At 39.1% G+C, this 13640-nt stretch overlaps 2 protein-coding genes across 4 annotated transcripts in view; one reads left to right on the top strand and one right to left on the bottom strand.

Annotated features, from left to right (window-relative positions):
• The window catches only part of Siae (sialic acid acetylesterase), a 38131-nt gene extending 37093 nt beyond the window's left edge, over positions 1–1038 (bottom strand). The window contains exon 1 of the mRNA XM_038323689.2: positions 910–1038. Coding sequence (XP_038179617.1) covers positions 910–976 — 67 coding nt within the window. The 5' untranslated portion in view covers positions 977–1038. The remainder of the gene's footprint in view (positions 1–909) is intronic.
• A 150-nt stretch (positions 1039–1188) lies between these two features.
• Positions 1189–12155, top strand: Spa17 (sperm autoantigenic protein 17). Of its 3 annotated transcripts, none has more exons than XM_038324108.1 (5): positions 1189–1266; positions 2823–3003; positions 7671–7741; positions 9234–9311; positions 11955–12155. In XM_038324108.1, the coding sequence occupies exons 2-5, from the start codon at positions 2850–2852 to the stop codon at positions 12099–12101; spliced, it is 450 nt and encodes a 149-aa protein (XP_038180036.1). In that variant the 5' UTR covers positions 1189–1266; positions 2823–2849; the 3' UTR covers positions 12102–12155. The 3 variants fall into 3 exon arrangements, with proteins under 3 accessions (XP_038180036.1, XP_038180038.1, XP_038180037.1); XM_038324110.1 differs by lacking the exon at positions 1189–1266 and adding an exon at positions 1479–1566; XM_038324109.1 differs by lacking the exon at positions 1189–1266 and adding an exon at positions 1528–1632.
• The last annotated feature ends 1485 nt before the right edge of the window (positions 12156–13640 follow it).

Here is a 13640-nt window from a genome sequence, read left to right as displayed (position 1 = left end):
GCTTAGGTAGAACACAGTCTCAAGCCTTTTCTTCTCACTTCAACCTTCATTTCTTTTATTTACTGTGGTGAAGGAAGTTCAAATTCCTAGCATTCTAGCCAAGAGCTCTGCCGCTGAGCTATAATCCCAACCCCCCAAATTTCATTTATTGACAGTGTTTGGGGCCACTCTTAAAATGATCCAAATAAGAAAAAGGGTGGGTGGATCCAGCGTTAACTATCACTTTACTTTGAGTGAAGAGTCTCAAAGATTTACTTTGAGACAGATTCCTATCATCAGGCAACTCCATGATGAGAGGCAATGTCCAGTCTGGGTTAGTCAGATGACAAGCTCTGCCCTGCAGAATGACCAATGTGAGTTAGCCTCCTCCCCAGGGTGATGAGCCTTCTCCCTCCACCAATCTCTCTAAGCTGCACCAAAATTCAGAGCTGAACCTTAAATTATTCTGCGCTAGTGAGGGGGTTGCATTTCTTAGCCCTAATAACCACTTAAACTAGTAAAATTTAATTCCCTCAAGGCACCCATTCCGATAGAAGCCCTCCCCAAGGGTACCACTGTGGGGGCAGGAGCTGAAGTATTTCGGATGACTCAGTCACCTGTTTCCAAATATTATCTAACTAGCTTCGCCCCCTTCTCTCAGAGCTCTCCTGAAGGCTTCGGTCTGGGCACACAGGAGCCTCCCCAACTTGATAAACCGAAGTGTCCCTTTGCCCCCTATGCTTTAAGTGAAGGACCGTGGGTGGGTGGGGATAAAGGCAGCTGACGGCCCAGCAGGACCTTCACCTTCACTGCCAGGCCTAGGTAGGAAAAGACCAGTTCTGACTCATACCAGACCTTGAGAGGGAAGGAGGGCCAAGATCCTGCAGAGGATCTGAAAGGGAAGGGTCCCGCAGAGTCCTGTCACCTCACCTGCACTTCTGCTGGCTCGAACGATTAAGAGCAGCAGCAGGCCATACACAGACCCCAGGGCAACCATGCTTGCGGAAATCCGTGTCAACGCGCTGGACTCAGGAAGAGCCCCTAGGCAAGGGCGGGGACGGGGGCGTGATCTCTGTGTGGTGGGCAGGGCCTGGGCGGGGCCAAATAGCGGGCTCCACCCTCGAGTCTTCAGTACGCGAAACCATCCTCGGCACGAAGCCGCCCCTCTCCTTCCCGGCCGCCGTAGTTTTTAAAAAAAAAAAAAACAAAAAAAAAACAAAAAACGGTTACCCAGCAACGAGATAAAACAACTGGAACCATCCGCACCAGCTTGAAGAGAAAGAAGAGGTGAGGCAGTTTCCCCCCCATTCCCTCTCCAACGTGGAGGCCTCGCCTTTCCCGTCGTGTGGCCTAGTCTCTTGGCATCCCCGACACTCCCGCAACCCCTGGAGCGGATAGGGAGCCCGGAAAGCCCTTTCTTGGAGAATCTGGAACGTTAGGTCGTCGACGTCCCGCCCACGGTTTGACCCGTCTTCCCCCTCTACCGCCCGCGCTTCCCCGCCCGGTTCAGGGCTTTTCACAGCCCTCAAAGATTCGGTATTTAATCTCCCGTTCCCGCCCACAAGCGAGAAGGAAGACTCTCCACAGGTTAGGCCTCGTTAAACCTCAAGTCCTCCCGCCTGGACCCCTCCCAGCCCCTTTGTGCCTCTCAGGGTAATGAACCCGATCCCGAAGCAGTCTTTACTCAGTGACCCAGCCCTCTCTTCGTCAGCCACCTTTCAGGCACCAGCCATTGAATTACAAAATAGAAGGCCAGGCAAACACAGGAAATAAGACTTGACCAAACTTCAAAGGCTGGCTTCCAAAGCCACGACCTCTCTTTCTCAGCCCTACCTAGAAAATACAAAGGTGCTTGAAGACTTTATAGGCCATGCTTCAGAAGTGGGGGCTGAAAAAGAAAGTGAAATTTTATTCAACAAATTATAATATCTAGAACCAAGGCTAATTTGGGGGGGGGGTTGTTTGCTTTTTGGGTCCTCCCCCCCCCGAAACAGGGTTTCTTTGTGTAACCCTGACTGTCCTGGGACTCGCTTTGTAAATTAGACTGGCCTCAAACTCGGAGATTTGCCCACCTGTCTCCCAATTGCTGGGATCAGAGGGGTGCTCTCCCGCCCCCAGCTGACCAGTTTGTTTCTTAATTTTAAACTTTAAACAATTTCTTCTTAGCAATGTAAACGGGACTATATGAGCTTCCCAGCAACCACTCTCTCTTAAATATTGCCGGCTAGCAAAAGCAACCTCACCTTTTAAGGACAGGAAGACAAAGTACTTAATATCTAGGGAAAACTATGGCTCTCTAACTTTAAAAAGAATGATTTGTCTAAAGTAGTGGCTCTGCATTTATAATACTATAATTCTCGGGCTGTGGTGTGACATGCCTTTAATCCCGCCACTGGGAGACAGGACAGCCAGGGCTATGTAGAGACACCTTATCTCAAAAGGAAAAACAAAACAAAAATCCAATGATTCGTGATAGAGTTAAAAACTCCAAAAGAAATGGGTAGGCTTAGAGGGTTGAATTTTGTTTTCATTTATTGAGTGTGGATGTCTGTATGGGTGCAACCCTGGGGACACAGCCCACCTATGGAACTCGGAGAACAGTTTGTGGGAGTCAGTTCTCGCCTTCCACAATGTGGATTGTAGGGATTTCATTCCAGGCTGTCTTTACCTACTGAGGTAGTTCACCACCAGGCCTGGATTGTATGAACTTTTCTTTTTAAAGTCCAAAATATGTGTGTCTGTGAAATAGTTTGAGTTGTGATTGTGAGTTGGTTTGTTGTAGCTGTGATGATGTACTTTAAATTAGACACATTAAAATTAGATACTTTTAACTAAATCTTCAGGTACCATAGGCAATTCTTTCCAAGGAGATGTCGATTCCTTTCTCCAACACCCACTACCGAATTCCACAAGGATTTGGAAATCTTCTTGAAGGACTGACACGGGAGATTCTGAGGGAGCAACCGGAGAACATACCAGCTTTTGCCGCAGCGTATTTTGAAAACCTTCTAGAAAAAAGAGAGAGTAAGCTCTTTTTAAAAAAAAAAATAGAAATTTTTAAATAAACTAAGCATTCTGTTATGGTAAAACTTACAATTGAAGAACATACCTGTCTTCAGCCTGTGATCTCCATACATTTGCAAACACACGTTCACACACCCTCAATACACACACACACACACACACACGTACCCACACACATGGGAACACAAAAACATATACATACACAAAAAAGAGAACAATAACAACAACAGAAACTTAAAATCGTGTTCATTGTGCAGAAAACCTCGATGAGACAGGTTCTTGCTGTTTGAAACAGTGTGTACCGGTCCACTCCCCAGGCCGCTCTCGCTGCATCTCTCACACACAGGGTGTTGAAAGAGGTGGGCCTGTTCCTGTGCATCTCTGTTAGCTGACTGTCTGTTCTTCCTGAGAGGATAATTTGTGGCTTTCTTTAAATTTTGACTCCTCTCATTTGAAAGTATTATAAGTGTTATAAAAATATTTCAACACTCTTTAGATTAAGTAAATTGGCTTTTTCTGGGGTATATGAAACTGTTCTTGAACAAAGACAGAGAAACAAACTGCTTTGGCAAGTGGATTGCCAGTTGGGGAAGGTAATTTACATTCTGTATGCTCTCCAGGTCCCATCCAACATAGAGACAAGGGTCCATGCTAATAGTAACTTTTTGATTTCAAGCCAAAGTGAAGTTCCTACATTCCCTTTCATAAAGACAATCTTGAGATCCCAGCCTTGAAGATTCATGACTATGAAGGTCTGGCCCAGTGGTCAAAGAGGACCATTACAATTGTAACTTTGTACTGAAAACCTGTTCTTTGCCTGAAACAATCCTGTTATATAAGCTTTATTATCATTACTTTGGGCAAAGGAGACTAGAAATAGCCCCAAACACACAGACGTTCTTTTGTAAATCATTTTACAAAGAGAAGAAACCCAGAGCAAAGCAAGAATCAAAACTCCCATACACACAAACAGCTCCTCCCCTGCCCCTTATGATCCTACCTTTGAAGAACTCAAAATTTCACCAATTTCCTGATTACTGCCAATCTGTCCCATATCTAGTCAGGGTGCACAGCCTGCAACATTAGTGGGGAAAGGCTATTAAACATGTTTGATTACAAGTAGTTTATGAACATGAATTTTGTTATTATAACAGTAATTTTGCAAATTCATGCAGTAAAAATCTTTGGTCATTTGTTTAACTTTAGAACTCAGGAACATACCACTAAAATCATATTTGAGTCATTGTTACCAGGTCACAGTAGTAAAAACAATTGATGACGAACGGCCTCTGAATGCAAGCTCTCTGATAAACAAATGACTAAAACCTTTGAAAAAATTTAACCACCACACCCACTTCCACCTCTATCAACTACACATGAATTTCCAACTGACACAGTATAAGAATTTAGCCTTCCCAAGCAAAGGCAAAATAAATGATTGTGGTTCTCGTCCAGTCTCCACATTGCAGGAATCCCTTGCCACCATTTTTCACAGATGGTTCCTACTCTCCATTTTTTGTGATGGGAAACCTGTTAATATACAGTGTAAGTGGTCTCTCCAATCAGTAGGGGAAACGAACTTCTTAAATGATAGTGAGATAAAAAATGGATAAACAAAATAGCATCAATTCTTTATGGCATACATCCAGATAAATCATAACCTGACTCCAAATTTAAACATGAAAAAGAAACCGTTTAGATGCTAGGAGAAAACATTTTGCTTGCTAAGTTGCCTTCGTTGCTTCAAATCCAAATACAATAGGGGAACAGATTGACAGAATTGACAACGTAAAAAGCAAACTTGTATGTGGCAAAGCACCATGAAGAAAACAGAAGCGCAAATAGCAAACTGAGAAAAAATGCTTGCAGTTTGCATACTAGTAAGTTAGTAAACCTAATAAAGAGCTTGTCAAAATATTGTGTTGTAACATAAGGGTACCAGGAGATACCAACAAACAGTTCACACAGAGGGTAAACACAGATAGCCCTTAACATGAAAATGTAGTCAGACTGGCCCATAATAGCAATTCAAATCAAAATGTCACTCAGCTAGGGGTGGAGAGATGGTTTAGGGGTAAAGAGCACTTACTGCTTTTGCAGAGGACCCAAGTTCAGATACCAGTACCCACTTCTGGAGGCTCACAACTGCCTGTTACTACAATTCCAGAGAATCTGACTTCCTCTTTGTTTCCACAGGCACACACACACATAAAGAAAAATAGAAGAAATTACACTGAACTGCCATCAGGTACTCCTGCATCATACTGTCAGAGAGTCAAGAGTTTGACAGTATGGTTTGTAGATGCAGCTGAGAGAAATAAGCCCTCATACCCATTCCTACTAAATATGTAATATAAAATCTAAAGGAAAGTAATTTTGCAATATCTGCCAAAATTCCATATTTATTTAACCTGTAGCCCAGAAGTTGAACCTCTGCACTTTTCATTATAGCATTATGAAAACAACCCAAATATACATATTAGGTGTTTTGTTTTGTTTTTTTAAATTTTTGTGCTGGCAAAACAGTCTTTAACTAATATCTCAAATTGTGAACCAACGTAGACCTTACCTTTTTTAAGTTATCACAGGTATTTGTGACAGTGATAAAAGCTGACTAATATGTAGAGTTATTCCAGAAACTTTGACCTGTATATTAAAGAATAAATCAAGCAAGTATGCTAGTCTTATTGGGAATAAAATTTGGAGTGTAAGAAAATATAATTTTATAGATAGTTTGATAAAACCATGTAATCTTGAATTTAGAAATAGCAATGTGGTCTTTTCTCTTTTAAAATGGAAGCAGCTCAGAGAGTGAAGGCACCTGGTGAAAAGCCAGAAGACTAGAGTTCAACTTCCAAGACCCACATTGTGGAAAGACCAGGCAGACTCCTGAAATTTGCCATCTGACTTCCAACCATGTGCCATAGCATGTCCGTGCCCATACATATACAGAGAATGCACTCACATGCATGTATGCACTATTTTAAAATGTGTTTTTTTAATGGAAGTCATTTCTGGTAGATTTTGAAACCTCAAAATCATGACTAACCAAATGGTGGACATCTATCCTCTATATTATTATCCCTGAATACCAATTCCCATGAGTCAGACTTGCAGTTCTATACACATGGGATAAATATGTAAGACTAGGCTGGCCATCTTTCCATCCCAGGAAATAAGCTCCTAATGATTTCTAGGGTTGCTAGCAAAGATCTGAGGAGCATCCAAGCACCTGTATAAGCTACCACTAACCAGATTTTGGACAAAGAAAGAATTAAGAAAAAATAATAAAACTCCATGGACCAGAATTCACCCAGGTTACTAAATATTTGTGAGATCATAATACTAAAATCAGTCACAGAATTCATCATTGTCAGGCTGCCCAGGAAAGTGCTAGGAGCCAGCTGGTTATTTAGAGAGCTGGTAAGGGAATCAAACCTGTAACCTTTTTTGTAAGAGCCATATTTCAGGGTAACCAAATGGTTGCCTGTTTTCTTTATTGAATCCATCCAAAAATAAGTACTGATTAATTTAGAACATTATCATTTTGTACCCCTAAACAAGTTAGGAACACTCATCATGATCCCATAAAAATTAAAGGTTAGAGAGAGAAAGTTATGATTTATCTTCTGAGATTAAGTAGCACTACCAATCAGTATTCTTGCCAAAACAATCAAATCTGAATCAGATGAAACCTGCAACTCTAACTACCAACCTACAGAGAATTAAGGGCAAATGACCCTGTTCAAATTCCCAGTAGAGTCGTCAGAAATAACTGCACTGGAAAATTCCAAAGGAAAATTGGCCCAGCTTCATCAACAAATAAATTGCACAGAAAAACAAGGTGGTGTTGGACTTTCCACTAAAAATTCTTTAAAAGACATAACAAAAGGTAGTGTGTGTCCATTTTGAGGCTCTGATATGACCAAGATACCTAAGTATATTAGACATTGCAGACAATTTTGGATAGTAGGCTAGATGCAGGATGATTGTAAGGAACTGTTAATATTTCAGATATGGTAATGGTACATGCTTATATTTTAAAAACTATTTTAAAGTTACAAATTTAAATGTTTATAGATGAATTAATACAGTGTTTAGGGTTGGTCGGAAAATAACCAGAAGAATATGTAGAGATAAAATGATAAGCCATGCATTGGCCATTGAAGCCTCTAGGGAATGTGACCGTGAGACTTGTCAGAATATCCTACTTTGAGATTTTGAAAATCTTCATGACAGAAAATTAAAGGAAATTATATTTGGATAGAAATATTTCTTGTCTATGTTAATTGTCTCCATAGTGTGTTTCATTTGAAAACCCTCCCTTTCACTTTTCCAGACTCCCTGGTCCTTTAACCATATTTTGTATGCTTTTATGCAGTTGCTAATGCATGCTTTTGGTGTCTGTTCACTTGAATATTGGTGTTTGTTCTTTCTTTACCATTTTCTTGTGAGTAAATGTCCCCTAAAGGATCATTCAGTGTTAAACTAGTCATCATATATTTAATAATTATTTATGCCTGCAGCACTGGGCTGTCCAATGCCAGTAAGATTTTCAGCTATCAGTAAAGAACCTATGATTTGAAACAAGAAACCTGTATTCCTGTATTGTTCTAGATTCACTGTAATGAACACAAAATAAATATAAAAATATTTTTGTTATTTAGAAACCAACTTTGATCCAGCAGAATGGGGGGCTAAGCTAGACGACCGCTTCTATAACAACCACGCATTCAAGGTATAGTCCTATGAAGCTACCAGATTTGGCTATTGTCTCCCCCAACTTTTGAGAAGTGTGTTAAGCTTTATTAATATCTTAATAAAACTTTTTTTATAATGAGAGATAATCTTCTAAACTATCTGGATTGAGTACTGATACTTAGCATAAATTTAAAGATGACCAATAGGAGAAAGAGCATGATATCACAGAATTACTCTCATCTCTTATTCTTTAAACTTTATTGAGCATCATAAGTCATAAATTATATTTCATAAAATAAAACACTGTTAGTCCAACTTTTCCATTTGCATGTTACAAAAAGACTAATTTTAATTAAATATGATCGTGCATGCCTTTGATCTTAGGACGCAGAGGCAGGTAGATCTCTGAGTTCGAGGCCAGCCTGGTCTGCAGAGCTAGTTCTAGGACAGCCAGGGCTACACAGAGAAACCCTGTCTCGAAACAGCAACAACAACAAATGACAATAATTTTTTTTAGAATACTACTCTAGACAGCTGAAGAAACACCATTTTCTCAGTTGTTACTCTGACAGAGATGTCAGAGATTGACAAAGTTTAGGCTTTTATGTACTTCAATAGATTTGCAAAAATACTTTTTTAGAAGCTGTTACTTTTCATTCAGAAGTGAATTTCTATCCATTTATACCTGCTTGTGTGCATCTGTTGCTTTTATTTGTAGTTTAACCACGATTATCTATACACATGAGTTTTTGGTTTGTTCGTTTATATTTTTTTACTTAAATCAAAGAGGTAATATTGAAAATGTTGTCCTTGTGTCACATAGAAAATTCAAGGAGTTTCTTTTATTTTGGGTTTTTATGGTTTTAGGTTATTTATTTATCCTCAGTTTTCCATGTTCTATGTTAGACTCTCTTCCGGAAGGCAGTGAGTTAGCAGTACTTCTGTTTGGTAGAAGACTGGACTGGTCATGTCAGAACAGACTGAGCTGGCTCCTCCTTTATGCATATCTTTTTCCAAAGTGAAACTCACTTCCTTGATTTAATACATTATTGTATGTTAATTGCATAAAATAATGGCTAACATTTTCATGTATGCACATAAGGTGATCATATTCATCCTCTATTACCTTCTCTTCCCAGATCCCCTTCTCTTCTATAATACTGACTTAGTTTTTAACTTATAATTGTCATTAAAAAGTCATAGTATGGAATACAATGACTTTTATTTTATTACTATTGTAGAAACTATAAACTTTTTTTTTAACTATCCTCAAGATTTATTACCAAACCGAATCAATTTTTAGTGTGAGACGGTGGTTTATACCTTGAGTTTTTGTTCACTTCTTTTCTTCCAAGACAAATTATTATTTAAATATACATATAATATATATTAAAGATATAATATGTATAATATATCTTTAATTCCCCAATGCTTCTCAATACCTTAACTTGAAGTTTCTCTTATGCAGTATGGTCCAGAGTTTTCTATCTTCAAAACAGTACCTATGTGGCCCTCTGGTCTCTTTCTAGGACCAAGAACAAACTGAGAAATGTGAAGAAGAAATGGCCAAATCATCTGCTAAAGAAGAAACACCAGTTACGGCCTTTGTATGTAGTATTTTTCATTTACTTATGTATTGCTATCCAAAATGGCATCCGTGAGTTTAAAGTTGTGCACAAAATATTTATCAACACACTTTTTGAAATTAAAATCATGCTTTCTAGATGATTAACATTGGTGATAAACTGGCAGATTATTTTCATAAATGCATTCTTCCCTTTAAAAATCTAGATCAGAAAATCTTTCCATGGAAGAGGCAGACAGATGAACTTGGAGCTGCCTCTCATCTTTCATATTAATATTCTACTTTGGGAATTTTTCCACTACTTGTTGCCATTGCCACCACACAAAGGCAAAGGTTAGAGATAACTAAAGGAAAACAATTACATACCACCAAATAAAATGGCCTTACACGGTATGTCTTACTCATACTTCCTGCAAGGTCTTCTATAGAAATACTTTCCTGCCTTGATAGTCTACGTCCAAACCACCTATACATAGGAAAATCCACCCTCAAAGAGACTACCTATTTCTATTCGGTGGTGTGCTAACGCCATTACTTGGAGATAATTGTGTACAATGCAATAAACATCATTTTTTTTTTTTTGGTTTTTCGAGACAGGGTTTCCCTGTAGTTTCTAGAGCCTGTCCTGGAACTAGCTCTTGTAGACCAGGCTGGCCTCGAACTCAGAGATCCGCCTGCCTCTGCCTCCCATCATTTTGATAACTTAAAATACTAAAAGTATTGAGACCAAGGTAAACACTACAAGCCAGAGTTTTGGTGGTATCTTAGGAAGGCAATGTTGTTTGTTCTATTATTTCCCTGTAGAGCCAGTTAAACATTTACCAGAACATTATTACCTGTATTCTTCATAGTCTAAACTAATTAAAAAACAGGCTTTGCCTGGTGGTGGTGGCTACGGTGCATGCCTTTAATCTCTGTGAGTTCAAGGCCAGCCTGGCTTACAGCCTGGTTAGTTCTAGGATGGACAGGGCTGCATAATGTAACCCCATCTTTTAAAAAAAGGAAAAAGAAAAGCAAGGTTTTGCATAAAAGAATTCAGAGTTCAGGGCCGGGCGGTGGTGGCGCACGCCTTTAATCCCAGCACTCGGGAGGCAGAGGCAGGCGGATCTCTGAGTTCGAGGCCAGCCTGGTCTACAAGAGCTAGCTCCAGGACAGGCTCTAGAAACTACAGGGAAACCCTGTCTCGAAAAACAAAAAAAAAAAAAAAAAAAAAAAAAAAAAAAAGAATTCAAAGTTCAAACCTTTGAGTTCCGTTTCATGTCCTAGTATCTCAGTTAGCAATATTGATACCTAAAATGAATATGTGCCTCAGGGGTCCTTGACTTTTCACCAACCTTTCCTTACATTATTTAACTAATCTAGAATAATACTACTACAATCTAAATGATCTAACAGTGGCATCAGATGTAATAGGGATTCCGGGAATATAGAAAGGCAGAGCCATTTCCTTACTTGTAGATTCTCTTTTATAAACTACTACAAGTTTGTGTTATGGTCCCATTGATTTTTAACTTAAGAGTAATTCACTTGCCTGTATTGGAGAATCACCTCAAAGAATTTTATGCCTGTCTATTTGTATTTAAAAGTTTAAGAGCTAAACTTAACTCAGCTTGAAATATGAAATAGTGTGAATAGCTTTGAATAGCTCAAAGGTCCATCAATAGTTGACTAAATAATAAATTTCTGCTGAATGGAACACAATGTCTATGTCCCTCCCATTAAAACTGAGCAAAATTATATATGAAATAATATCATAGAAGAAAGAGCCCAGATATCTTGTTTCATGGGGAAAGTAACTGTAGAGCACTCTAATTAGCATGGTCTTGTTTTAAACTGAAAAACAAATGTGTCTTCATGTAAATGGACTCACAGATAGAGAAATTTTATAAGGATGTATAAACATACACAAATACACAGACACACAACCTACTTGTAAAGGGTACTTTTTAGGAGCAAGATTTGAGGAGGTGAAAATGTTTCAACTTGTACTACAAGTGATAACTTGAGGATTTTTTAAATGTGTACTTATCATTTCTGTAGCTTAAAAAAGATATATTGAGGGCCATATTTTTTTTCAGTTCTACATTTAGGATCCATGAATTTTGCCATCTGTAAATTATACCTAAATTTAAAAGAAAAAGAAGAAACTGTATGTTGCTGTTTAACCAACTCTGATAAGCCCAATTTACTAATAGTAAATTGACTTTCTCTTTGATGCTCACCTCTAAATGTGTGGTTTTAATTGTCTAAACATTTAGAAATTAGAATTAACATTTATCAGTCTTGTATAATCACAGTTACTTCAAAATAGCACATATGCTGGTGTTAACACAGAACAGTACTTACTTCAATAATTCTTGCTTCCCCACCCTAAACACAAGGTTATTTCTCAGGAAACATTAAATAGGTGCTGGGAAACAAGAGAAAAGAAGTTGGCAATGATCCTGTATTGAGACATATTGAGGAGTGGCAAGCTGAATGTCTGCTCTTTTGGCATTTAGCCTTTGGTTCACACACAGTGTGTGACAATGTTTAAAATCCCCCAGGAAGCAACAGACTTCAGATAGTTGCATCTGTAAATTGGTTAAATCTATACATTCCTTTCTACGGCATCTAAGAGGCAGCATTCTGGAAAAATGTCTCACTTTCTCTTCTTTCAATGAAGGAGGAGTTAACTGAGGAAGAAAGAGAAAAGGAGGAGTTTGCTGCTCTCAAAATCCAATCCGTCTTCCGGGGACATCAGGCCAGAGAAGAGGTAAAGAAAATGAAGTCAGATAAAAGTGAACAAGAGAAAGGAGAGGAAGCCAACTGAGGATACTGGCTTTACCCCCCACCCTAGAAAACATGAAAAAGTAATCCAAATCCATCAATGTTGTGATTGTCATTTTTTCCTCAGTAAGGGAGATTTGATATAGTGGAATAGCATTTGTTGCTGTTGTGAAAAATCTGTCATTAGCATCTGTTTAGTAAACATGGCATTGAAACACACCCCATGAAGACTTCCCTGCGACCAGGAGGATCATCTCTACCTGTCCCCAGCTTACATATAAACCCCTTTGAATTCAGCATCTGAACGGTAGTGCCTGACACTTTAGACCTTGAGTTGTGGTCTGACTGTTATGCCCAAATTTGTGGATCCCCACAAAAGCCAACAAAGGAGACTGAGTCCCATATGTAAAAGCAAAGAGCCTTGATTTTAATCAAGTTTGCAAACTTGGTCTCTCCGCAAGTCCAAAGTATTGAAGTATCTGGAGAGCCCCAAGCTCAATTAGAATTGGGTTTTTATAGTAGTAAAGGTGGGGGTGAGGGGTCTCTGAGGTCCAGGACCCCTGATTGGCTGACATTTGTCTAGGGGTGTCCTGGTGAAGTGCTGGCAGGTGTTTCTATCTGCAGTGCTTGGAATGCCAGGAATTTCCTTTGAATGGGCTGCTCTTGGGTGAGAGTTAGGCATTGTCTCAGGGTAAACTATTGAGACTCTAGGCTCCTTTTAAATTTATCGATGGCCAGAATCCCAGGTGATAATGGTTGGAGGAGAACTTCCTTTCTGCCCAGACTTAGATTATCATGGTTGGCCCTCACACTGACAACTAGTGAGTAAAGCTGCTCTACCTGACCCTTGGGATCTGGGCTTCAGCTCATCTTTCTCTTCTGCTGATAACCTCACTTCCTTTTAAGTATAGTCTGCTTTCTGTTTCTTCTTGGTGTTGGTGGTGATGAATCCCAGGGCTCTGACTGAGCCCTAATTTCCTTTTAATGTTTGAGTTGTTACAAAGGTAAGTAAAGCTCTTGCCCTCCCCACTGATGTTCCTTGTCTTTAAAGAGACAGAACAAAGATAATAAAATAAATATTAAAAAGTAATAGAGTAAAAACAAATAAGCCACGTAAATATGGGTTATGTATATTATTGTGCTTTCTTTGAATTTTTTGACTGTTAAAGAGCTAAGTACAGAAAGACATTTCATTGGGCTGCTAAGCTAAACCAGCATGTATATTATGATATCTTGACTTCATAATTTGGGTCTAAGGATATGTTGTTTTGGAAAAGAGGTTCTTCTTTTGTTTCCACAGAGGATGAGAACCTGTGGATTCATTCCAAAGCTAATGTGGTTTGATGGACCAAGAGCCCCTGAAAGGTTTCTTTGAACACCCCTCAAAAACTTACTTCACCCAATAAACAGCAGGAAGCAGTTTGGAGAAGAATTATGTCCATATTCCCAAATGTTGTTTATAAATGTTTGTCTACATTTAAAGGGAGATATGCTTTAGAGATTTACATTGGTATGAATTTTGGTTTATTGATACAATTTTAAGCTCTTGCCTGGTATGCTATGTGAACTGGACATGCAGGAC

The sequence above is a fragment of the Arvicola amphibius genome, chromosome 3, assembly GCF_903992535.2.
Source record: "Arvicola amphibius chromosome 3, mArvAmp1.2, whole genome shotgun sequence".
Taxonomy (NCBI): Eukaryota; Metazoa; Chordata; class Mammalia; order Rodentia; family Cricetidae; genus Arvicola; species Arvicola amphibius.
Note: the sequence above shows the minus strand (reverse complement) of the source record. Positions and strands in the feature narration are given on the sequence as shown.